The sequence below is a fragment of the Ranitomeya variabilis genome, chromosome 3, assembly GCF_051348905.1.
Source record: "Ranitomeya variabilis isolate aRanVar5 chromosome 3, aRanVar5.hap1, whole genome shotgun sequence".
Lineage (NCBI taxonomy): Eukaryota > Metazoa > Chordata > Amphibia > Anura > Dendrobatidae > Ranitomeya > Ranitomeya variabilis.
The window spans coordinates 120,326,455-120,351,210 of record NC_135234.1 but is presented as its reverse complement, the minus strand read 5'-3'; the positions used below and the strand labels follow the sequence as shown (position 1 = coordinate 120,351,210).

At 41.7% G+C, this 24,756-nt stretch overlaps 1 protein-coding gene across 1 annotated transcript in view; it reads left to right on the top strand.

Annotated features, from left to right (window-relative positions):
• The window catches only part of MBTPS2 (membrane bound transcription factor peptidase, site 2), a 110,806-nt gene extending 94,072 nt beyond the window's left edge, over positions 1 to 16,734 (top strand). Inside the window, exons 9-11 of the mRNA XM_077294608.1 lie at positions 8,153 to 8,348; positions 13,635 to 13,710; positions 15,476 to 16,734. Coding sequence (XP_077150723.1) covers positions 8,153 to 8,348; positions 13,635 to 13,710; positions 15,476 to 15,698 — 495 coding nt within the window. The 3' untranslated portion in view covers positions 15,699 to 16,734. The remainder of the gene's footprint in view (positions 1 to 8,152; positions 8,349 to 13,634; positions 13,711 to 15,475) is intronic.
• Positions 16,735 to 24,756: the final 8,022 nt, after the last annotated feature.

Here is a 24,756-nt window from a genome sequence, read left to right as displayed (position 1 = left end):
TGTGGTGGGGGGCTGGATTGTGTGGTAATATGGTGTGATGCGGACTGCGTGTGGTAATGTGGTGGGGGGCGGGATTGTGTGTGGTAATGTGGGGGGGCGGGGTTGTGTGTGGTAATGTGGGGGGCGGGATTGTGTGTGGTAATGTGGTAATGTGGTGGGGGGCGGGATTGTGTGTGGTAATGTGGTGGGGGGCAGGATTGTGTGTGGTAATGTGGTGGGGGGCGGGATTGTGTGTGGTAATGTGGTGAGGGGGTGGGATTGTGTGTGGTAATGTGGTGGGGGGCGGGATTGTGTGTGGTAATGTGGTGGGGGGCGGGATTGTGTGTGGTAATGTGGTGGGGGGCGGGATTGTGTGTGGTAATGTGGTGGGGGGCGGGATTGTGTGTGGTAATGTGGGGGGCGGGATTGTGTGTGGTAATGTGGTAATGTGGTGGGGGGCGGGATTGTGTGTGGTAATGTGGTGGGGGGCGGGATTGTGTGTGGTAATGTGGTGGGGGCGGGATTGTGTGTGGTAATGTGGTGGTAATGTGGGGGGCTGGATTATGTGTGGTAATGTGTGGTGCGGACTGCGTGTGGTAATGTGGTGGGGGGCTGGATTGTGTGGTAATATGGTGTGATGCGGACTGCGTGTGGTAATGTGGTGGGGGGCGGGATTGTGTGTGGTAATGTGGGGGGGCGGGGTTGTGTGTGGTAATGTGGGGGGCGGGATTGTGTGTGGTAATGTGGTAATGTGGTGGGGGGTGGGATTGTGTGTGGTAATGTGGTAATGTGGTGGGGGGCAGGATTGTGTGTGGTAATGTGGTGGGGGGCGGGATTGTGTGTGGTAATGTGGTGAGGGGGTGGGATTGTGTGTGGTAATGTGGTGGGGGGCGGGATTGTGTGTGGTAATGTGGTGGGGGGCGGGATTGTGTGTGGTAATGTGGTGGGGGGCGGGATTGTGTGTGGTAATGTGGTGGGGGGCGGGATTGTGTGTGGTAATGTGGTGGGGGCGGGATTGTGTGTGGTAATGTGGTGGGGGCGGGATTGTGTGTGGTAATGTGGTGGTAATGTGGTGGGGGGCGGGATTGTGTGTGGTAATATGGTGGGGGGCGGGATTGTGTGTGGTAATGTGGGGGGCGGGATTGTGTGTGGTAATGTGGTGGTAATGTGGTGGGGGGCGGGATTATGTGTGGTAATGTGGTGGGGGCGGGATTATGTGTGGTAATGTGGTGGGGGCGGGATTATGTGTGGTAATGTGGTGTGGTGCGGACTGCGTGTGGTAATGTGGTGGGGGGCGGGATTGTGTTGTAATGTGGTGGGGGCGGGATTATGTGTGGTGATGTGGGGGCGGAGCTACTGTGCAGGGGCCGGGATTAGCGAGTAATCACGATGCCTCTTATATATATAGATACACATATATGTACACACCCTATATCATATAAACATACAAAGGTTTATTGAATAACAAGACACAACATTAAAAACATTTAAAACCAACCAATGGTACATAAAACACCCAGAAGCAACAATATATATTACATATTGTTGTTTCTGGGTGTTTTATGTACCATTGATTGGTTTTAAATGTTTTTAATGAAGTGTCTTGTTATTCAATAAACCTTTGTACGTTTATATGATATCGGGTGTGTACATCTTTATGTAGTGTCTTCCCTCGTTTTTCTTATATTCTCTTTTAACAGTAACTTACCTTGCAGGCTGCAGTAGTGGAGTGGGGTCACAGGAAGCAAGGTCTCCTCCCGAGATCTCGGTCTGCGCATGCATCGCCTCCGGTGGCCATTTTCCCAAAGCCCACCGCAGTGATATCATTGGGACAAAAGACTCCACTCACCGGCCCGACACTTTCTTTGATCCCGGGCACCACAGCATTGGCGTGCTTCAGTTGCCAGCCTCCTGAAGCAGCAGCCCTGCCTCCTGTGTCCTCCTCCACCGCCCCTTTTAAGCTCACTCCGGATTATAAGACGCACCCACATTTTCCTCCCAAATTTGGAGGAAAAAAGTGCATTTTATAATCTGAAAAATAAGGTAGATACTTGTCTGTTAGGGTATGTTTCCATGGTCAAGAATGGCTCAGTATTTTCTCAGGATTTGACGCAGGTAAAATCTGCATCTGAGGTCACTGGCAGGTCACATGCGTTTTTGATGCTTTTTTTCATTACATGCATTTTTTTGTCACTTGAAATAAAGCTTATTGAAAGTTGGCTTCTGGGAAGGAAAAAAAGTGATTTCCTGTTTGCAGTTAGGGTACGTGCACACAGTCAGTAAACGCTGCAGGTTGGACGCTGTGTACATCTGCAGCGTCCAACCCGCAGCGGCCAGATGTTACAGCATAGTGGATGGGATTTCATGAAATCCCATCTCCACTATGCGTACAAAGACGCAGTCGGCAGACCTGCGTATACACACATGCCGCGCGTCTTAATAGACCGCAGCATGTTTATTTACGATACGGAGACGCTCAGTCTCCGCAGCGTAAATTTCCCATAGACTATCATTACATGCAGTAAAACCGCATTTAATTATTAGTGACATGCGTGATAACTGAAGGAGATGTGTACTAATTTACATATATTGAATCTTGTGTTACATCCGGAAGAACGTGAGTGTCTTTGATCAACACCTGGCCGCCGGCACTCGGACTGACGTGTGCGGCTGCATACAAAAACATGTAATGTAATATCCTTTCCTTTTTTTTTTTTTTTTTACTAAATAAATAATAATATAAAAAAATGGTTCCCACGCAATTTTCCAAACCAGCAGAGGGAAAGCCAATGACTGGGGCCGATGTTTATAGCCTGGGAAGGGGTTAATACCCATGGGTCTTCCCAGGCTATGAATATCAGCCCTCAGCTGTATACTTAGCCTTTACTGGCTATTAAAATAGGGGGCCTCCCCCCAAAAAAATGACGTGGGGTCCCCCTATAACTAATAACCAGCAGACAGCTGCAGGCTGATATTAATAGCCTAGGAAGGAACCAAACACCAGCTCACAGCCGCCCTAGAAATGGCGCATCTCCAAGATGCGCCAATTCCGGCACTTAGCCTCGCTCTTCCCACTTGCTCTATAGCGGTGGCAAGTGGGGTGATAGTTTGGGGGTTAATGTCACCTTTGTATTGTAAGGTGACATAAAGCCCATTAGTAATGGAGAGGTGTCATCTGGACGCTGCGGGTTTAACGCTGCGGCTGTATGTAACGTCAAACTCGCAGTGTTTCCTGACTGTAGAAACATACCCTTTTAATTGGCATGGGAATCCTTGACCCTGGAGTATCTGCAGTTCGTGCCGCCTCGTGATGACATACAGGTCCTTCTCAAAAAATTAGCATATAGTGTTAAATTTCATTATTTACCATAATGTAATGATTACAATTAAACTTTCATATATTATAGATTCATTATCCACCAACTGAAATTTGTCAGGTCTTTTATTGTTTTAATACTGATGATTTTGGCATACAACTCCTGAAAACCCAAAAAACCTGTCTCAATAAATTAGCATATTTCACCCGTCCAATCAAATAAAAGTGTTTTTTAATAACAAACAAAAAAACCATCAAATAATAATGTTCAGTTATGCACTCAATACTTGGTCGGGAATCCTTTGGCAGAAATGACTGCTTCAATGCGGCGTGGCATGGAGGCAATCAGCCTGTGACACTGCTGAGATGTTATGGAGTCCCAGGATGCTTCAATAGCGGCCTTAAGCTCATCCAGAGTGTTGGGTCTTGCGTCTCTCAACTTTCTCTTCACAATATCCCACAGATTCTCTATGGGGTTCAGGTCAGGAGAGTTGGCAGGCCAATTGAGCACAGTAATACCATGGTCAGTAAACCATTTACCAGTGGTTTTGGCACTGTGAGCAGGTGCCAGGAAGCATGAAGTGCTCCAAAATCTCCTGATAGCTAGCTGCATTGACCCTGCCCTTGATGAAACACAGTGGACCAACACCAGCAGCTGACATGGCACCCCACACCATCACTGACTGGGTACTTGACACTGGACTTCAGGCATTTTGGCATTTCCTTCTCCCCAGTCTTCCTCCAGACTCTGGCACCTTGATTTCCGAATGACATGCAAAATTTGCTTTCATCAGAAAAAAGTACTTGGGACCACTTAGCAACAGTCCAGTGCTGCTTCTCTGTAGCCCAGTTCAGGCGCTTCTGCTGCTGTTTATGGTTCAAAAGTGGCTTTACCTGGGGAATGCGGCACCTGTAGCCCATTTCCTGCACACGCCTGTGCACGGTGGCTCTGGATGTTTCCACACCAGACTCAGTCCACTGCTTCCTCAGGTTCCCCAAGGTCTGGAATCGGTCCTTCTCCACAATCTTCCTCAGGGTCCGGTCACCTCTTCTCGTTGTACAGCGTTTTCTGCCACATTGTTTCCTTCCAACAGACTTACCATTGAGGTGCCTTGATACAGCACTCTGGGAACAGCCTATTTGTTGAGAAATTTCTTTCTGGGTCTTACCCTCTTGCTTGAGGGTGTCAATGATGGCCTTCTTGACATCTGTCAGGTCGCTAGTCTTACCCATGATGGGGGTTTTGAGTAATGAACCAGGCAGGGAGTTTTTAAAAGCCTCAGGTATCTTTTGCATGTGTTTAGAGTTAATTAGTTGATTCAGAAGATTAGGGTAATAGGTCGTTTAGAGAACCTTTTCTTGATATGCTAATTTATTGAGACAGGTTTTTGGGGTTTTCAGGAGTTGTATGCCAAAATCATCAGTATTAAAACAATAAAAGACCTGACAAATTTCAGTTGGTGGATAATGAATCTATAATATATGAAAGTTTAATTGTAATCATTACATTATGGTAAATAATGAAATTTAACACTATATGCTAATTTTTTGAGAAGGACCTGTAGTTAGAGTGCTAGAGTCTTGTATTGTGTACTGCTATCTAGGTATTAGATATTAGTATTATTAGATGGCTCTGGTATATGAGTCCTAGACTTAGGGCCCCTTCACACTGTGCAATCAAAGTCTGAACGAGCGTTCGATTTGTGACGTTTATCCGTCCTCGTTCCGAGGTTGCAAAGTGTGACATGGCGTTACGATTTGCGACGCAGCCCAGCATCGTACGATGTGAAAGAAAGAGCAGAACTTTCTTTCGTCGTAAATGTCCCGCTGTGGCGGTCGAAATCGTAGTATGTGACGGCGGTCATACGAGCTCGTAATGCGACTACGTGGGTTGGGCTTCCGCATACCTGTCTCCTGATTGGGCGTGACGTTTTAGCACGCCCATGCTGGTAATACGTCACGCTCGGAGTCGTAGGACTATGGCGGTGTGAAGGGTAGCGTACGATTGCGACGCGTGACGTTCACATCGCAACTACGTCAGAAAAAGCGTTAACATCGTAGAGTGTGACCGCTGGCTGCGAGCTCGTACTGCGATGTCGAATATGACGCAAATGCGTCGTAATCGTAGCAGAATCGACCAGTGTGAAGGTACCCTTACAGCAGGTGAAATAAGTATTGAACAAATCACCAATTTTTTAAGTGAACATATTTCTAAAGGAAAGGTGCTATTGACATGAAAAAATGATCACCAGATATTGGTAACAACCCATCCAATCCACACAGGAATATACCGTAAATCAAACCATAGATGTCTATAAATTAAGTTATGTCTAATAATGAGAAATTACACAGAGAAAAAGTTTTGAACCCGTTTACTGAAATGTAATTAATACTTTGCACAAAAGCCTTTGTTAGTAATGGCAACTTCAAGCCTCCTGTATGGAGAAGCTAGTCGCATGCATTGCTCATTCACACAAACACTCTTCACATCCTGAAGCTTACGTGGGCTTCTGTGAACTTTATATTGGATTCAGGTCAGGTGATTGGCTGGGCCATTTTAGTAGCTTTATTTTCTTTTTGTGAAACCAATTGAGAGTTTCCTTGGCTGTGTGTTTGGGATCATTGTCTTGCTGAAATGTCCACCCTCGTTTCATCTTCATCATCCTGGTAGATGGCAGCTTTTTTTTAAGAATGTCTCAGTACATTTAAAACAAAAATAGACTGACAGCACTCACTGTTAAGTAGAGCACTCGTTCCACATCCAGGGAACCATCCTGGATACAGCAGACCAGAAAATATATTGAACAGCGCTCAATCCAGGTGTAGAAAGTCTTTAAAAACGAACTTTATTCAAGCCATGGTTCCATGCGACGTTTCGACCATAACATGGTCTTTATCAAGCTTGATAAAGACCATGTTATGGTCGAAACGTCGCATGGAACCATGGCTTGAATAAAGTTCGTTTTTAAAGTCTGTCTCAGTACATTTGTCCATTCATCTTTCCTTCCATCATATGAAGTTTTTCAGTGCCGTATGCTGATTAACAGCCCTACGCCATGAAGTTTCCACCTCCAAATTTAATTGTTGGTATGTTGTTTTTGGGGTGATATGCAGTGCATTTCTGCCTCCAAACATGGTGTCTATTATGGCATCCAAAGAGTTCAATTTTGATCTCATCTGAACAGATTATATTCTACCAGTATTTCACAGACTTGTCTTTAAACTCGTTTCAACATGCTTTTTGTTCAGCAATGGAGACTTGCTTAGTGAGCGTGCATACAGGCCACTGAGGTTGAGTGCATTACTTATAGTTTTCTTTGAAACAATTGTACCTGCGGATTTCAGGTCTTTCTAGCTCTCCACAGGTGGTCATTGGCTCTTGAACAACCCTTCTGATAATTCTTTTCACTCCTCTGTCTGAACCAGTAGCACCTGGTCGTGGCCAGTTTATGATGACATTATGTTCTTTTCACTTCTACTTTCACTTATGGCCCCAAAAGTCCTTACTGGAGCTTTCCATAGTTTAGAAACTCTTCTGTAACCAATGCCATCAGTAAGTTTCGCAACAATAAGGTTGAAAAGGTCTTGAGACAGCTCACTGATTTATCCATCATGAGACGTTTCTTGTGTGGCACCTGTCAAAGTCAGCTGTCTTTAATTCAGGTAATGAGATGATTAGGAGCATCTAACTGGTCTGTAGGAGCCAGAACTCTTAATGGTCGGTAGGGGATCAAATACATATTTCTGCAAAATGCAAATAAATTTACATAATTTATATAATGTGATTTTCTGGATTTTATTTCTGATATTCTGTCACTCAATGTTAAAATTAACTTACCCTTATAATTATAAACTGTCCATGTCTGTTAGTGGGCAAACTTACAAAATCAGCAAGTGATCAAATACTCATTTCCCCCACAGTACGTCCCGGAGGGGGGGTGGGGGGGTGACAGATTCCCTTTAATTTATGGACATTTATGGTTTGATTTCTTTGCCTGTGAAGATTAGTTGGGTTGTTACCGACATCTAGAGAGAATTAAATATTTCAATAGCACCTTTAGAAAATATTTACTTAGAAAACTGTTGGTGCTCAATACTTGTTTCCTCTGCCGTAGATGCAAAGTGTCTGTGTATAGGAGAATCAGAATATGGAAACACAGTGACATATAATGTCGGAGAGTTAATACAAGAAGGAAAAGTGGAGTCCAGTTTGTTTAAGATGCGGCTCATCAGCAGTAGACACGCGTGTTTGTATCTGACTATTTCTATGTATATACTGAGAGCATTGATACTGTATATGTCTACCATTATATCTGTGTTTGCAGGTTAGTTATTATAGCCGTGCTATATTTCAGATACTTTTGGAAAACATCTGTATGTTGATAAGCATAAAAATGCTGATAAAAAGTGATGTTATCTGTCTGTGATCATTGTGCTGGAATAGACTATCACGTGTCTATGTGTCTGTGGATTCATATTGGATATGTACCATGGTCGCTGACCTTTACACTTAGCACCAACACTGATTGTACAGTAGTGCGGAGTCAACAGAAACACAGGGAATGTAATATGTCAGCATATCTGCACGATGAGCAGTTATTAAAGCCACGTATAATATGCACACATACTGTGCTTGATTATACCCCACCAATGGTTTTACACATTTCCTGACATCACAAGGGTTTCACAAAATCTGTTTCCCAGCACTGACGTGAATCTGCATATTGTCAGAATCGATGTTATTGCACACAAGTGCTAACTCTGACATATGTATGTACTTAAAAGGTTCGTGTTTTTCCACTTGCTTAAAAAATGTAATAACCTGTGATGTTCATTTTGTCATTTTTCCATCTACAGTATGCTTGTCTGGCTGCAAGGAAAGCAATACAGTCAAGTCCACAATGCCAGTCTAATGCAGACTGTCAGAAATCATCTGCTGCCAGTGTCTGTGCCATCCCATCAATAGAGAATCAGACTCGGCTGATCAGAGTAAAGCACCCTCCTCAGCTAGATATGCTATTTATTGGATATCCTGCACACCTGGAATATGGAGGTGAGAAAATGTGAGACTGAAATGGGAGCTGTCCTTTCAGCAAACTTTGCATAAATTAATAGGACAAGTGAATATAAGAAACTGTGTTATAAATCTTATCAGAGAATTCTTCTTTTTTTCCTCTAAATATGAGCTACTCCCCCCAACTCCTAAACTCACATTCACTACGAAAACTACTTAAGTCTTTCTTCTTCAAATAAAGACAAAATGAGTTGTCAGCTTACACTTCCTATTATACTCTATGGGCAGCGGTAAGGCGTAAGGAGCAGAGAGAAAACAAGGAGAGGGAGACACAAAAAGATTGTGCTGAGCTTTCTAACAAGACTTTTACCTCACTTCAGAGCTGGATTCACATCCACACAGCTGAGTACTACTGATTATAGTCCTCCGTGCCTGGCTGTGTACAATCTAGGAAATGAGGAGCAGGAATCTATATCTGTGTATCGTGCGGTCTATGGGAAGAAATATAGCAGCTCTTTTCTTCCCACCAGCTCATTCAGTTAAGAGATACAGCCTAAAGAGGGAACAACTGGTGAATACAAGCTATATAAGGGGCAGACATAGTGTTATACCTCATGTACAAACAGGACTGCTTATTCTGCAAAGTTTCTTGAAAGTACAGTTATGCTTTTAAGTAGCACTGGGACAGATATATTGTCTGCTCAGTTTAGAAATAACAACGTTCCCATCCCTGTTTTGCCCATCAGGCATCATAAGCCATACCGGGCGGACATATTTATTTCTGTGAGGAAAAGAGTGATAAGCCGCTACCTGATGCTTCTCTCCATCAGGAACAAGGGATCGGGCATGTTGAAATTCAAAGTTCCCAACACCTTTTCCCTCAGCATTTGCTGACATGGGCCAGTGTGAAGGTCCCCTTACTCGTAAGATCACTTATCTAATGTGTATGACCAGTTTTCTTCACAGTGACATGCTAAACAGCAAATGGGTTTCATGCCAAGTACTGCAGTGTGATTGTGAAGCTGCAGCACCCAGCAAATCTGCTTTTTTCCTTGGCACTGAACTGCTGAGCAATTTAGTATGTGTGTTAATTTTAATTACATTTTTTAAGGCATTATGGTACTGTACCTGACGCTGCTTAATTAAAATGCCTTTACCATGGAAAGCTTAGTTGCTATACATGAGTAGCTTTATATTACACAGGACAACTCTGGTACACATTAACCACATTAATCGAAAGTGGTGCAGTATTATGCTACGCATGTACTGTCAGTTCATTTTAGGAACTGAATGGCCGTGCACTTGTCAGGATGCCAGTTATATGCATGGTTGGATTATTGGCATGGTGTCTTTATGGGTTGTCCACTACTCGGACAATCTCTTCTCAATTACTATACTCCTCCATATAAAATAAACCCCGTCTGTAGTCCCCTCCATTGCTGACGCCGGGTTTCCCGATGCTTGTATGACATATTGTCATATGACCCATGTAGCCAATAATTGGCCACTTACTTGCTTCGGAGGAAACTGACATCCGTAGGAAGTCAGAACTGCGGCTGCTCTTATGTTTCCTGGATGTCCATTTCATCTGAGGGAAGTGAGAGTGAAGCTGCTCATTAGTGGATGCTGATTTACTGCAGAGCTCACATTTTATGTCACGTGAGGCCCAATACCAGCACTGTTAGAACGGCAGCGGTACTGGAGGCGAATATAAGCTTTTTTAAAATTTTAAACAATGGAATTTAGTAACTGAGAAGGGGTTGTCCGAGTAGTGGACAATCAATTCAAGAGAATCTGTCACATTGGAAAACATAACATTCTAACCTGCAGGCACCATATCTAAGTAAAAGTTTCAGTCAAACTGGTAATTTATTCAGTTAGCCGTCTGCCAATTTTAAAGGTTAGGAGTCCAGTGGGCAGCCCACATCAGTGATTGACAGCCTTCCCTGTGCATAGAGAGAGGAGACAAATACGCAGTCCTACTCAGTGACTACATACAGAGGAGGCTGTCAATCACTGAGTAGTGACCACCCACTAGACTTATAAGCCTTCAATAATCAAAAGTTTAAAGGGAACCTATAACCAGAAAAATCACTTTTAACCTGCAGATATGGGTTTAATCTGCAGGTTATTAACCTACCCAGCGTCTGCACTTAGCCGAACACTGCTGGAAGAAAATGAGTTGTATTCTCCCTGGCAGCATTCTGATTGAGAGCCGGCCAGTGTCAGTCAGGCCCAGGGGCGCTGTTACAGCTTCTGCGCTGTATTCTCAGAGCAGTGACTGAACCAGTGCTGACGCCGCCACTGTGACTGAAACCATAACAGGGTAATCAAGTTCATTTTCCCCCCGCAGCGTTGTGGTAAGTGGCGTTGGGGCAGGTTAGTAACACTATTAGGCCGGGATCACACTACCGTAGAATACGGACGAGTGCTATGCAAGAAAACATTGCATAGCACTCGGAGCCAGGTTTATCTATGGGGAAGCTCACATCACCGTTTATTTACCCGAGCGTATTCAGTGTGCGTGTAAAATCGCAGCATGATGCAATTGTCACCGAAACTCGCCCGAGACTCGCCAATGCAAGCCTATGGGTGCAAGAAAAAAAATCACACAGCACTCGGACCACCATGCGAGTGCTGCCTGATCTTTACGCACCGTGTCCTTTGAAAAGCCGGCAATTCATGTGTCGCATACAGTAAAATCACACTGACAGGTTAGAATAGATATATACACATAGAATACATAGGTGTATAAATGTCGGTGACACTCACACATACATATATATTGCATAGATACATAGAAGAAAAGCCGGCAATTCATCTGCCATGTTCTGTAAAATCACTGCAGGAGCCGACAGGATAGAAAAGATGGATTATATACAGTAAATACAAATAACATAGGTAGATATACAGATGTCAGTGACATATACAATTAGTACAGTGTGTCTGCAGCTTACTGTACATGTATATAATTAATAAAAGATTATTTTTCGGAAAAAAATTGCATGGGCTCCCACTCAATTTTCGTAACCAGCAGAGGGAAAGCTAACGGCTGGAGACCGATGTTTATAGCCTGGGAAGGGGTAATACCCATGGAGCTTTCCAGGCTATTAATATCAGCTCCCAGCTGTATAATTAGCCTTTACTGGCTATTAAATGGGGACCCCCCCAAAAAAAATAAAAATGTGAGGTCCCCCTATAATTAATAACAGCTAAGGTTATGCAGACAGCTGCGGGCTGATATTAATAGCCTAGGAAGGGGCCATAGATACTGCCCATCCAGGCTAAAAACATCAGCTCTCAGCTGCCCCAGAAAAGACGCATCTCTAAGATGCACCAATTCTGGCACTTAGCCTCACTCTTCCTATTACTAACCCCATAGTCACATTGTAAGAAAACACAGACACCCAGAAAAAAGTCCTTTCATTGAAAGAAAGACATAGACTGCTTTAATATTCTTAATTAAACCATACTTACGACCACGCCTATTCTCCCGATGCCCTCGTCATCTGCAAAAGAGGTAAAAAAAACCAAAACAGTATTCCTCACCTTTCCGCAGAGATGCTTTTAATCCATTTGTCCCACGACGGGTCCAGCTCTGCTACATCTAGATGGCAGGCTGCATGGATGCATGATGGGTCCATACAGCCTGTCATACAGTCAACACTGAGCACCATGTGCTCAGTGTCTCCCTGTCAACTGCTGTTCCCTGTCTGAGTGCACTGCGAGCCTGAGAAAGTTCTCCTGCTTGTGGTGCCGTCTGACAGGTCCTGCGAGTTCACGGCCAATGAACTCACTTCACCTTTCTGACGTCAGTACGAGCGCCGTGGTTTTCCCATGGCGCTCGTGCCGACGTCACATAGGTGAAGTGAGTTCATTGGCCGTGAACTTCTATTTTTTGTCTGACGGCACCACGAGCAGGAGAACTTTCTCACGCTCGTGGTGCCCTCAGACAGGGAATAGAAGTTCACAGAGAGACACTGAGCACATGGTGCTCAGTGTATCTTCTGGATGACAGACTGCATGGTCCCATCAATCAGCCTGCCATCTAGATGTAGCAGAGCTGGACCCATCGTGGGACAAATGAATTAAAAGCATCTCTGCGGAATGGTGAGGAATACTGTTGTTTGGGGTTTTTTGCCTCTTTTGTTGATGATGTGGGCATCGGGAGAATAGGCGAGGTCATAAGTATGGTTTAATTAAAAATATTAAAGGAGTCTGTATCTTTCTTTCAAATAACCCCCCCCCCCAACAATCACCCCACTTGCCACCGCTACAGGGCAAGTGGGAAGAGCGAGGCTAAGTGACAGAATTGGCGCATCTTAGATATGCGCATTTTCTGGGGCGGCTGAGAGCTGATGTTTTTAGCCTGGGGGGGGTCAGTATCCATGTCCCCTTCCTAGGCTATTAATATCAGCCTGCAGCTGTCTGCATAGCCTTTGCTGGTTATTATAGGGGGACCCCACGTCATTTTTTTTGGGGGGTCCCCCATTTTAATAGCCATTTAAGGCTAATTATACAGCTGTGAGCTGATATTAATAGCCTGGGAAGCTCCTTTGGTACTAGCTACCTCCTTTCCAGGCTATAAACATCTGCCCCCAGCCGCCGGCTTTCCCTCTGCTGGTTATGAAAATTGCGTGGGAGCCCACGCCATTTTTTTCCGATTTTACTGCAGATTAATTGACAGTTTTTTATTCTATTCATTATATATATATATATATATATATATATATATATATATATATATATATATATATATATATATATATATATATATATATATATAGATATATATAATGTGTGTGTGTTTTGAAGAATATTTCCTTTGAAAATGATGTGTAAATGACAGAGAATTGCTGTATGTAAAATCTCATGTTAAAACCACATTGCAGTAGTATAGCAATTGCACTGCACTCGGATGTAAATCAGATGCTAGGTGTGAGAAATCGTTTTTCATACATTAAGTGTGACCCCAGCCTTAACCCCATATCTGCAGGTTAATAGTGTTTTTTTTTTTCCTTGGGGCAGATTCCCTTTCTTGAATGATTTACTATTTTTACTGAATCTTTTCCCAAAGATATGGAAATCAATCTATTCAGCTTTTTGTGCTTTACATCATGGTTCCTGCAGATCGGACTGTTTTTTTTAAATGAGACATAGGTTCAATTTGTACATGTAGTAAACTCTGTGGAAACCTCCTTAGGGTATATTCGTTGATGAAAGACTGATAACAGTTAATAGGTACAGGTATACTGTATATCAGCGAAGTGTTATGCCTAAAATATCACTTGCCTAGAATAATGACTATGTCCCTTCTTTTTACAGTAAGTCTGAGCAGTTTCATTCCTCGATACAAGTTTCTCAGTATCGACCTCCCAGTGGTAATAGAGACCTTCTGCAAGTATCCTTTACAGTATTTTATTAATCACCGAGCAGGACATATACACACGTGGTCAACATTGTTGGTACCCCTCATTTAATGATAGAAAAACCCACAATGGTCACAGAAATAACTTGAATCTGACAAAAGTAATAATAAATAAAAAATCTATCATTAAATGAGGGGTATCAACAATTTTGACCACGTGTAAATAAAAAGTAATGACTTTAGTTTATTTGGTAGCTATCCGATTTCCTTAGTATTCCGGCATTCTCATAAATTTGGTTTGGAAGACTTCATTAATTTGCTGTGGTGTCAGATCTATATAATATTTTATTGCACTAAAGGACTTGAGCACTCAAATCTTTATTTCTACTTTATATTCTGTAGACATTTGCTCCATGGGCAATGCTGCCGCAGAAAGGAGACCTTTTATTCCCAGACCTATATAGCACTTTATTTGACATGGTACACTAATATCACACTGTGTTATTTCTACTTCTACCATGTGGACATTGTTATGTGTTTACATCACTGGCATGAGAACTGGTCTTGAGGACATTTAGTCACATTCATTTATAAATTTTAAAGGGGTTGTCCAAACAAAATAAAATTTTGCCAAAGAGACGGCATATATAAAAAATGACAAATCGGCCATACTTGCCTACTGGCCCATTACAGCAGCACAGGCCACTCCATGGTCTACACAAAGATAAGATGCAGTGATGCCCATTTCATTGATCGCTGGATGACTGTGACCAGTGATTGGCTGCAGCAGTCAGGTGACTTTGAACATTGTGTCATAAAACATCCAATGATGCAATGCTCAAGTCAGCTGACCACGGCAGCCAATTAGAGGCCAACAGCTGTCTGAAAGCCAGTGGAACGGATCGGTGATATCACAACTTCCTGTCTTGGCAAACCATGGACGACCTGTGCTGGATCCAGGTGGGTACTAGCCAGGCGAGTATGGCTTAGTTTGTTTTCTTTTTTCATATTCCTTTCTCTGGACAAAGTTTTATTTTGCCAAGATAGCCCCTTTAAGTACTTTCTGCGCTGAGTTAGCTAAGATTGATTATAAAACCATTATATTTGCATTAGGTTTATTTTTGTGAAGGTATCTGGAAAAAAACTAGTGATATAACTTAAATTTTGGTGCCAATTCCACTCTGGTGATCCTCTGCCACCTCACTATGAGGGCATAGCCATCCGCTGGTGACATGGCACTAGTAACTGGATAACACTTCTTAGAAGTCCTGCTGCATCTCTGTAGAGAGGAGAAGCTATGATCTAAGCCCACTTAGATGATAATATCGGGGAATCGCACAGATTGTAGTTCCTATGGGACGTGCTCCTATTGAAGGTCTCCATACACTATAGAGCAAAGTCGTCTAAGCCTGCCAGTATTTTACATATAGGGGGGACCTCTTCACTTTACACCAAAAGATGATGTTTGGGAAAAGATGGATCAGGCATGTTAATCTTAACCCCTTATTTTATTGTTCTCAGAGGAGATAAGCTGCCGTCAGAGGTTACTGGTATCTGCTTACCCCTAGCTCTTCATTTTTTCACATACACATGTCTGGCCAAAGTGAGCATACATGTGCATGGGGTGGTCAGGAGGAATAGTAGTCACTCTATAGCTATCAGAGGTGTATTGGCACTTTTAGAATTAAGAATAATCTGAATAGGAAGGTGCTATAGTGCTGTGCCCTTTTTAGGTCTTATGCATTTATATGTAACAATCTAACATATTATCTGGTTGGGTTTCCTAAATTGCACTAAGATATGTGATTTCCTTGTCTGGGGCGCTGGCGGTAATCAATGCAGTTCCCTGCTTTGCACTGGATGGACAGTGGATACTGAACTCTTTCCTGGAAGCTTCACTGAGTTCTCTTATAGTAGAGAAGGAGAACAGAGAACTTTTGGGCTTTTTCATTCTTCTAGTCGGCAGCATTCTGTTAACTGCTAATGTGGCATTGGGACTTTGGATGGTGACAGCCCGGTAGCCACATTTCCTTTTTGGTTACAGATTCATTCTTAATGAACTTGACTTCCAAATCCATGCACTATCCTTTAGTTCCTTTTCTTCTTAAACGCTGCATATATGACCAAAACGGCCTGATCCTCTGATGAGAACTGTTCAATGAATGACAAGTGTGGACCTTCTCTCTTTTGTGGTCTATAGGAATTCGACATAATCAGATCAATCCGAGGCTGGAGGTCGAGAATGGAGACAAATACTGTGCAACACAAAATCCAAAGGAATGGCTTTTATAGACTAATACCACCATCATACTAGTGTATATATATTTGTTTTTGAGCATGGTTTCATTGTTGAGGACACAAGGGAGATTTTTGTCATGGAAGCGACAAGCTTTCCTTCAGTCTGTATTGTTGCAGCATTCAGCCTACCTGCCTGTTCACTGTTAAATTTTTTGTAAGGTCCCGTGTTTTACTGACTCTTTATTCTACATTTGTGTTACAGTGTATCTGTCATTTAAGGTCTACTATTATGCATCAGCTACTATGTGGGTATCTATAGGATTAGCACTGTTTCTGTTAATTGTAAGACTTCTATAGGTATCCTAGGTCATGTGGTTAGGCTCGCTAAAGGGTCAGACATTGACTTGTAGGGTGTCTACCTCCAATATGGTGCACCAGAAATAAAGATTTATGCTGCTGGCACCATCTCTAATTACTACTTGTCCCTAAACTCAAGAATAGACACTGTTAGATGCCCCCATACACTGCATACAGAGAAGGGGAGATACAGCCCTCCTGTATTTCTGTTGCACATCTTGTGACACACTTGCAATAAGGAGGGTATTAAACAGCAATACTAAGTAGTGTAGCTGTGAATCCAACACTGTTGTGATAGAAAACAATGACTAAAACCTTCAGCAACATTTCTATGTGTCTGTATTTGTCTGAATAGATTTTATTCGTACATTGAAAAAAAAACACCACTGGCTAGATGTGGAGAATTGACTTAAAAGTGAAGATATACATTTTTTCTCTAATAAAATATATTGCAGCAAAGTTTCCCATGTTTGCCTCATGAAAACTCTTTTTCCAGAAGCCCGGACTCTTCTCTTAATTGGTCACAGTCATTTCAACCATCATTAGAAATACAATCAATCGAATAAGGCTTTGATTGTGCTGATATTACGCAACTTTGTGCACACTTTTTTTAAGCGGGTTTCCACTTTCACATTTCCCATTACAAAGCCTTACAAATTTTGTGCATATATACATGAGAGAGCAAACTATATCTAAAACAATTAACTTTTTTCTTATGCTTTTGATACTTTTTCAATTTGATTAGCACTTCAGCTAATGCTGTTTGCCTAAATAGTGAATCCATAAATAATAATGTAGAAGTTTTGTGTATGCCTGCAAGTTGCTGTAGCATTTCTGGTTTGTATTCAGTCTTGATTCCTCCTTCCTTTCTGATATGGAGCCCTTAAACCAGACTACAATTTTAATGATGCTTTTTGGCTTTGCATAGGAGGTAGTCTTATTTTCTCTGAGTCCTATCTAATGGCAGCGATAGATCATTTATATAAATCTGCTGTCCCATGACTCATTTTGCAATCTTAGTGTATTCTTGTGTGATACAGTTTAGCTTGATCTCCCCTGACTACTGTATGTGATAAGTTCCTCCCTGTCAGCTTTTATAAAAAAGGAGGCTGAGGAGACAGGCAGAAGCTACATCAAATAGAAATAACCTGGAGATTCTACCGCCACTTAGTGCAAGTCTTCCATTGTAGATTGACATAAATTATATCTATAACTGGATGGTGAATATATGGAGGACCAAGAAGGGTGGAGCTTGGCTGGGAAGAGAAGTGGCTGAACTCTAACAGCCGCCAGGACACTCTCCTCTATATGATGTCATCCTATAGGTGGCAGGAGGTTCGAGAACGATCTTCTGTCTGCTGAGAACTGTATGTAGGGAACTGGTAATTAGACTGGAGATCACGTCACAGAAGCCCATAATAAAAGGGTTTAAAATGTATGGATTGTAGGTAAGTTATCGTACAATAGCAGTCAAAAGTTTGAACACACATGTTCATGCAATGGTTTTCCTTGTTCTTATTGTAATGTGTACATTGTAGGTTAACACTGACCGGGAGTAAAGAAACATTGTTCAACAAGCCAGAATATGTGAAAGCATGTAAAAGAAAAGGCGCACCAGGTACTACTAAATTACAAATACTTTATTGAAACACATGACAAAAATTAAATAAAACCAATAAAAAAGCAAGTAAGCCAGTATGCTCGGTAGTGAGCTAAAAAAATGTGGCACCACAGCCTAACAGGAAAACTTATTGTAATGGCAGCATGCAAAATATATTATATGATAGATAAGCAACACGCCAAGATATCATAATCCAAGTGTAAACATGCTGATGGTAATTAACCCCATCATGACCACCAATTTTTACTGACTTCTGATATAAGACACTAGCATCCCCCGACAGGTGACAATCCAGCAGCTCTGAGCTGTACGCTATAGATGCACCCCAAATTTTAAGGAGAAAAATAGGAAAAAAGTTTTCTTAATAAAATGGTGGTGCTTCTTCTAATCCATGCGTCTTATTGCTTACCGAGGGTGGTGGCTGCGGTGAAGCGGGGTCCCAGGGTCACTGCCATAGGAGGCAAGAATGGAGCGTTGCTGCAGGCCGCAAGCTGGGATGAGGGAGTGTTCTGCTGTGGGTGGTGTCCACAGCTACGGGGTGCTCTGCCAACATTTTGTAAAAGGCCAGAGCCCCCGCAGTTCCATGTTTCCATCTGCGCATGCGCCCTTCCCCGGCAGCCACCGCACAGGAAACCATGGAACTGCGGGGACTCTGGCCTTTCACAAAATATCAGCAGAGTGCCCCGCAGCAGTGGACACCATGCGCAGCACCGGACCCCATCCGCAGCACCGCACCGCACATCCTAACACACCCTACGGCCTGCAGCAACGCTCCACTTTTTACTCCTCCAGCCACGACCCTGGGACCCTGATCCACTGCGTCTGGTAAGGTATATCTGCATTATAAGACACACCCCCATTTCCCCCCCAAATTTGGGGGGAAAGTGTGTCTTATAATCCGAAAAAATATGGTAATAATTTTTTTCACCACTGCCCAATGGTATTAAATTCTGTAACCCACCTGTGGTGTCAATATGATCACTGCACCCCTAGATGAATTCATTAAGAGAGGTAGTTTATAAAATGGTCTCTCTTATGAGATGTTCTGCTGTTCTGGCACCTCAATCTGAACTCCAATATGGGCCCTCTTACATTTTGAGCTCTGCACTGTACCTCAAAAGTAGTTTTGGACCACATATGGGGTATCTGCGTACTCAGGAGAAATTGCACAACAAATTTTCGGTTCCATTTTCTAGAGTTTTGCTTGTGAAAAAAAAACATTTGGGGCTAAAATTAAATTTTTGTGGGTAAAATATGATTTTTGATTTATTTTTTTTACTGCTCTACATTATAAACTTCTGTGAAGCACCTGGCACTTGGGTGTTCAAGGTTCTTAACACACATCTAGATACATTCCTTGAGGGGCCTAGTTTCAAAAAGGGGGTCACTTGCGGAGGGTTTCCTCTGTTTAGGCACATCAGGGGCTCTCCAAACGTGATATACATGCAGACCATTCCCTCAAAAGCTGCATTCCAAAACGACACTCCTCTCCTCTCTCTCTCTCTGAGCCCTGCCGTGCGCCCAAACAGAAGTTTTTCTCCACATATGGAGTATTTGTGTACTCGGTAGATATTGCACAACAAATTTTGGGGGTCATTTTCTCCTCTTTCCTTGTGAAAATAAAAAAATTGGGACTAAAATACATTTTTTGTGTGAAAAATGTTATTATTTATTTACTTTTTTACAGCTCAATGTTATAATAGTCTGTGAAGCACCTGGTATTTCAGGTGCTCACCACAAGTCTAGATAAGTTCCCTGAGGGGTCTTGTTTCCAAAATGGTGTCACTTGCGGCAGGTTTCCACTGTTTAGGCATATCAGGGGCTCTCCAAACGTGACTTGGCATCTGCTAATTATTCCAACAAATTTTGCATTCAAAAAGTCAAATGGAGCTCCTTTCCTTCCGAGCCCTGCCATGCGCCCAAACAGTGGCTTTCCCCCTCATATGGGGTATCTGCATGCTCAGGAGAAATTGCACAACAAATTTTGTGGTCCATCTTTTCCTGTTACCCTTGTGAAAACAAAAAAAAATTGGGTCTAAAGTAAAATTTTTGTGAAAAAAAGTTAAATGTTAATTTTTTCTTGACACATTTTAAAAGTTTCTGTGAAGCATCAGAAGGCTTAATAAAGTTCTTGAATGTGGTTTCAGCACCTTGAGGAGTGCAGTTTTTAGAATGGTGTCACGTTTTGGGTGTTTTCTGTCATATAGACTACCCAAAGTCACTTTAAATGTAATGTGATTCTTAAAACAAATGGTTTCCTAAATTTTTAAATTGATGTAAAGTAGACATGTGGGAAATGTTATTTATTATTTTGTAAAGAAAAAAAAATGGGATAAAAAGGTGGATTAACTTCGCGCTGCCTGAAAGATAGAAGTCCAAATGGATATTCAGATGAAAAGTGGCTTTATTCAATGCGTTTCGGAGTACTATGACTCCTTCATCAGGAAACCACAAAAGTATATACATAGGCACATGTTTGACAGTTCTTAAATAAGTCCCAAACTAAAAAAAATGGGGCCAATAGCATCACATGACATGTCAAAGTTAAAAAAAAAAAAAAAAAAGTCCAATATCATACAGACTTATTTGGTTACAAATTATTCATTTCTAACATCTTTATTACATCTTTTGTAAGAATAAAAAAAATCAGAAAGAAACCAAAAGAACAAAGAAATGCCGCCGAGAAAAGAAAAAAATTATGCACAAGGGGACGAGAACCCACAGACAAAAAACAACTCTCAAGAGTGGACTCTCCCATCCACACAACATCATCAGACACGCCACCAACCCCATGGATTCATGTTAAATCAAAAGGAGATGTAATAAAAACAACTTTATTAAAATATACTATAAATAAAAAATAGAGCGTTACACACTTAACAAGCAATGTAAAACAACTGAAAACAGTAAATATCCCATATAGATGTATGCTGGAGAATATTACAAAGCTTGCTGAGGAAAGAATGGCAGACCATTCGGCAATAGAGGAATAGCAGAGGAGAAAACACCCCGAACTAAGAGGTCAAATCAATAACACAAATGTATAGTACAAAAATAGTTTATTAATGATATGAACAAACAAAGGAAAAGAAATTGGCAATGCGGTACTAGTCACACACAGCGTGTATCCGCCTAAAACCCACGAACCAACATGCAAAAAATGAACAACTAGACACAATAATGTATAAACAAGTCTATGCAAAAGATGGAGAAAACTTGTCACAGAGAATGCACTAGATACAATGATATATGAACAAGTCTGTGCAAAAGATGAAGAAAACTTGTCACAAAGAATGCACAATATAACAGGTGTCAAAATAACTATGTGCTATGTAGAAAATAATAACTCAATGAATGTGCACTATGTACCAAAAAAATGAATGTCCTGTGCATAAAACATATATCCAACACCCACCAATAGATAACTTGCAACACTGGCACAAAGCACCTAAGATAAAGATATAGAGCACCAAAGATATAAGTACCCATCAACTGACGATATCAGGTGCACTATAGGGCAAATAGATATATTGAAGAACAAGTTTACATAGTAAAATTGTAGTACCTGGAATAAGAAGGTATGTATAATGTATATGTATCATGTGTGACAGTTTGTTCAGTAAAAAAGCATGTGCTAAATAGTTAAAGACAGGCAACCAATAAGGTCATAGTAACAACTGGGAAAAAGGAATAATATAATAATGTAGCAAAAATGTTAAAGGTAGTGGCTTGAAGAACTGGGAGCAAAAAATAGTATTATACTGTAGCAAGAATGTTAAAAGTAGTGGCTTAAACGTGTAGTAAATAGCGCTACAATCAATCCCAGAATTGTCCTAAACACTACCCGAAGCAGCTCGAGCGTCAGGCAGGAGCATTATGCCGATGTGGCCGCTACATTGCAAAGTAACATAAGTGCAAAAGAATATATAGCAAATAGCCCAGTGACCACCTGATACATGATTACCTGTGTGGCTCGGTGAATGTAGGCAGACACGCGCCCCGATACGCGTTTCAGAACAAAGTCCTTCGTCGGGGAGTGGCGTCCCATGAGGGTTTAAAAAGGACGATGCGGCCAATGAGGGCAGACTGTTTGACAAATGACGCATGCGCCGTCAGGAGGAACCCGGCGTCGTGAGCACCAGCGTCACGTCAGACGCGATGACCGAGCAGAGTCATGTGATCCGTCACCACGGCAACGTAAAGACGCCAGAACCCGCCGGTGCTCGGGACGCAGGCGGCGCATGCTTACCGAAAAAATTGGCCATCATGTATGTATATAAGAAGATTCAAAACATTGAACAGGAGGATGTAGGTTGCGAAAAGAGTGTGCAAGGCAAAAAAATGTGAAAATAAAAGGAAAATATGATAAAACATGTATGTGAATGAAAATAGATGAAGAAAAAAGAGGGGAGAGGAAAGGAAAAAATATTATAATAATAATAATAATAATATACAAAAACAGGGGGGAAAAGGATGGTATAAATGGATGAAAGTGAAAAACAATGAAAAATGGTGAATAAAACATAATAATGGAGATCAACATAATAAAAGCATAAACAATGGTAAGTATAAGTGGCAAGTGCACAGTATATATGGCCATATAAAAAGATTTGATATACACATAATTGGCCATACAAAAGTGAATACACATATATTAAAGAATGTGCACAACATAATAATGATAAAACTATGCATATATATATATATATATATATATATATATATATATATATATATATATATACCATGCCATGATATATAAAGTGACTAGTGCCTAATAAAGCTTCCCATGGGATAAGTGTATAGATATTGGGTAAGTTCCCAATCGACATGTGACAGTGGATAAATAAAGATAAAAACAATAATAGAATAGATGCATGCAGAAACAACTACACACCTACATAAACATAAATATAAACATATAAATACATAAATATACATGTAACATAAAAATAATGAACAATTGCAACTAACAGACTCCAATTGTGAGTAGAGATGACAATGTTGCACAACCAAGATGGAATTGTAATCATCAGTCATGATGTCGATGCTGTATAACCAAGGTGGATTTATAGTCAACAAGACCAGATGAAAAGAAGAAAAACCACATCAGTCGGAATGACTAAAAGCAAAATGAATAAAAATTATTAAAAACAAGAATATAAAATTGCACAAATACTATGCAAAATAAGATGGACCCAAATAGTTTACAGAAAAGGAACAAAGCTGAGGTGTTCATTTAGGCCGAGGGGTTGTATTGTCCTTAATGTCCAGGTCCACCTCACCTCAAGTCTTGCTAAGGGTTTGGTGATGGGACCACCTCTGATGTTGGGTTGGATCATATCTATGCCCCTGACTAGTAGTACCGAAGCATCACAATTGTGGTGAGCCCAGAAGTGGCGTGGTAATGTTTTAAGGAGGGAGAGATCCTCAACCTTTCTTGGCAGCTATAATGCCTAATACGTGCTCCCGCACTCGAACTTTTAAGGGACGAGTGGTCAGGCCGACGTAAATTAATGAACAAGGGCAGGTGGCATAATATGACTGCCTTGGAGTTACATGTAATGGTGTGCTTGATGTTATAAGATGTCTGTCCATCTGAGCTGGAAAAAGATTGAGCCCGGATGATGTTAGGACAGGCCACACAATTACTGTACCACATGGTCGGCAGCCATGGATTGGTTTAGAGTTTGAAAGAAAAGAAGATGGTTCATTAACATAATGGCTCCTGACCAAGGAATCACCCAAATTTCTAGATCTGCTGAATGTAATCCGAGGTCTAGGTCCCAAACATTTAGAGAGGATTGGATCGGAAAGTAAGATTGGCCATGACTTTTCGAAATAATGACGCACCAACCCAGTATTTCCATGATGTTGCGTGATAAACCGAATCTCATTACTAGAATTCTTTTTTTGTAGAAGAATAGAGTGCAACACCTCTAGGAGTATGTCTTGCTCTGTTGAAAGCCCTTTTGATACAGCGACGACTGTATCCCCCGTATCCAAGAACCTCTTCTTGAGGTCTTCAGCTTGTGTGCAGAAATCAATGTCACTTGAACAAATTCGCCGAAGCCGTAAAAATTTGCCCACAGGAATCGAGCGAATCATGAAAGGGGGATGTGATGACTCGGCCAAAAGTAAAGAATTAACCGAAGTCGATTAACGAAAGACATCTGTCTGTAGGACATTCTGATTATCACGTTTGATCTTGACATCCAAGAAATCGATCGAATCCCTATCATACTGATAGGTTAGATGGATGTTGAGCTCATTGTGATTTAGAGTAGACCTAAAATCATGAAGAGAGTCAACCGACCCCTGCCAGATCAAAAACACGTCGTCTGTGTACTGCGCCCAAAAAAGAACGCAGTCCATAGACACATGTTGATCTGACAGGAAGAGGTCCCTCTCCCACAGCCCTGGGAACAGATTGGCGTACGATGGTGCAAATGACGCCCCCATGGCTGTACCCTGGAGCTGCAGGAAGAATGACCCCTTAAATAAAAAGAAATTGTGCGACAAAGTAAATTGGAGCAAATCGATCAAAAAAGTGGCCAGAGATGATGCAACCTGCGACGATTGCAAGAAAAAACTAGTTGCACGGATTCCATCGGCATGTCAGATATTGGTATATAATGATTCTACGTCACAGGTTACAAGTAATGTCCCTGTACCAATAAAGAGACCATTAATCTTTTTAAGAAATTCGCTAGTATCCTTTGTAAAGGATGGTAGAGCTTCAACCAGAGGGTGCAGGAAGGAGTCAATGTATTTGTTCACATTTTCTAAGTAGTTACCCCTCCCTGAGACAATAGGTCTACCAGGGGGTTTAGAACAATTTTTGTGAATCTTTGGTAATAAAG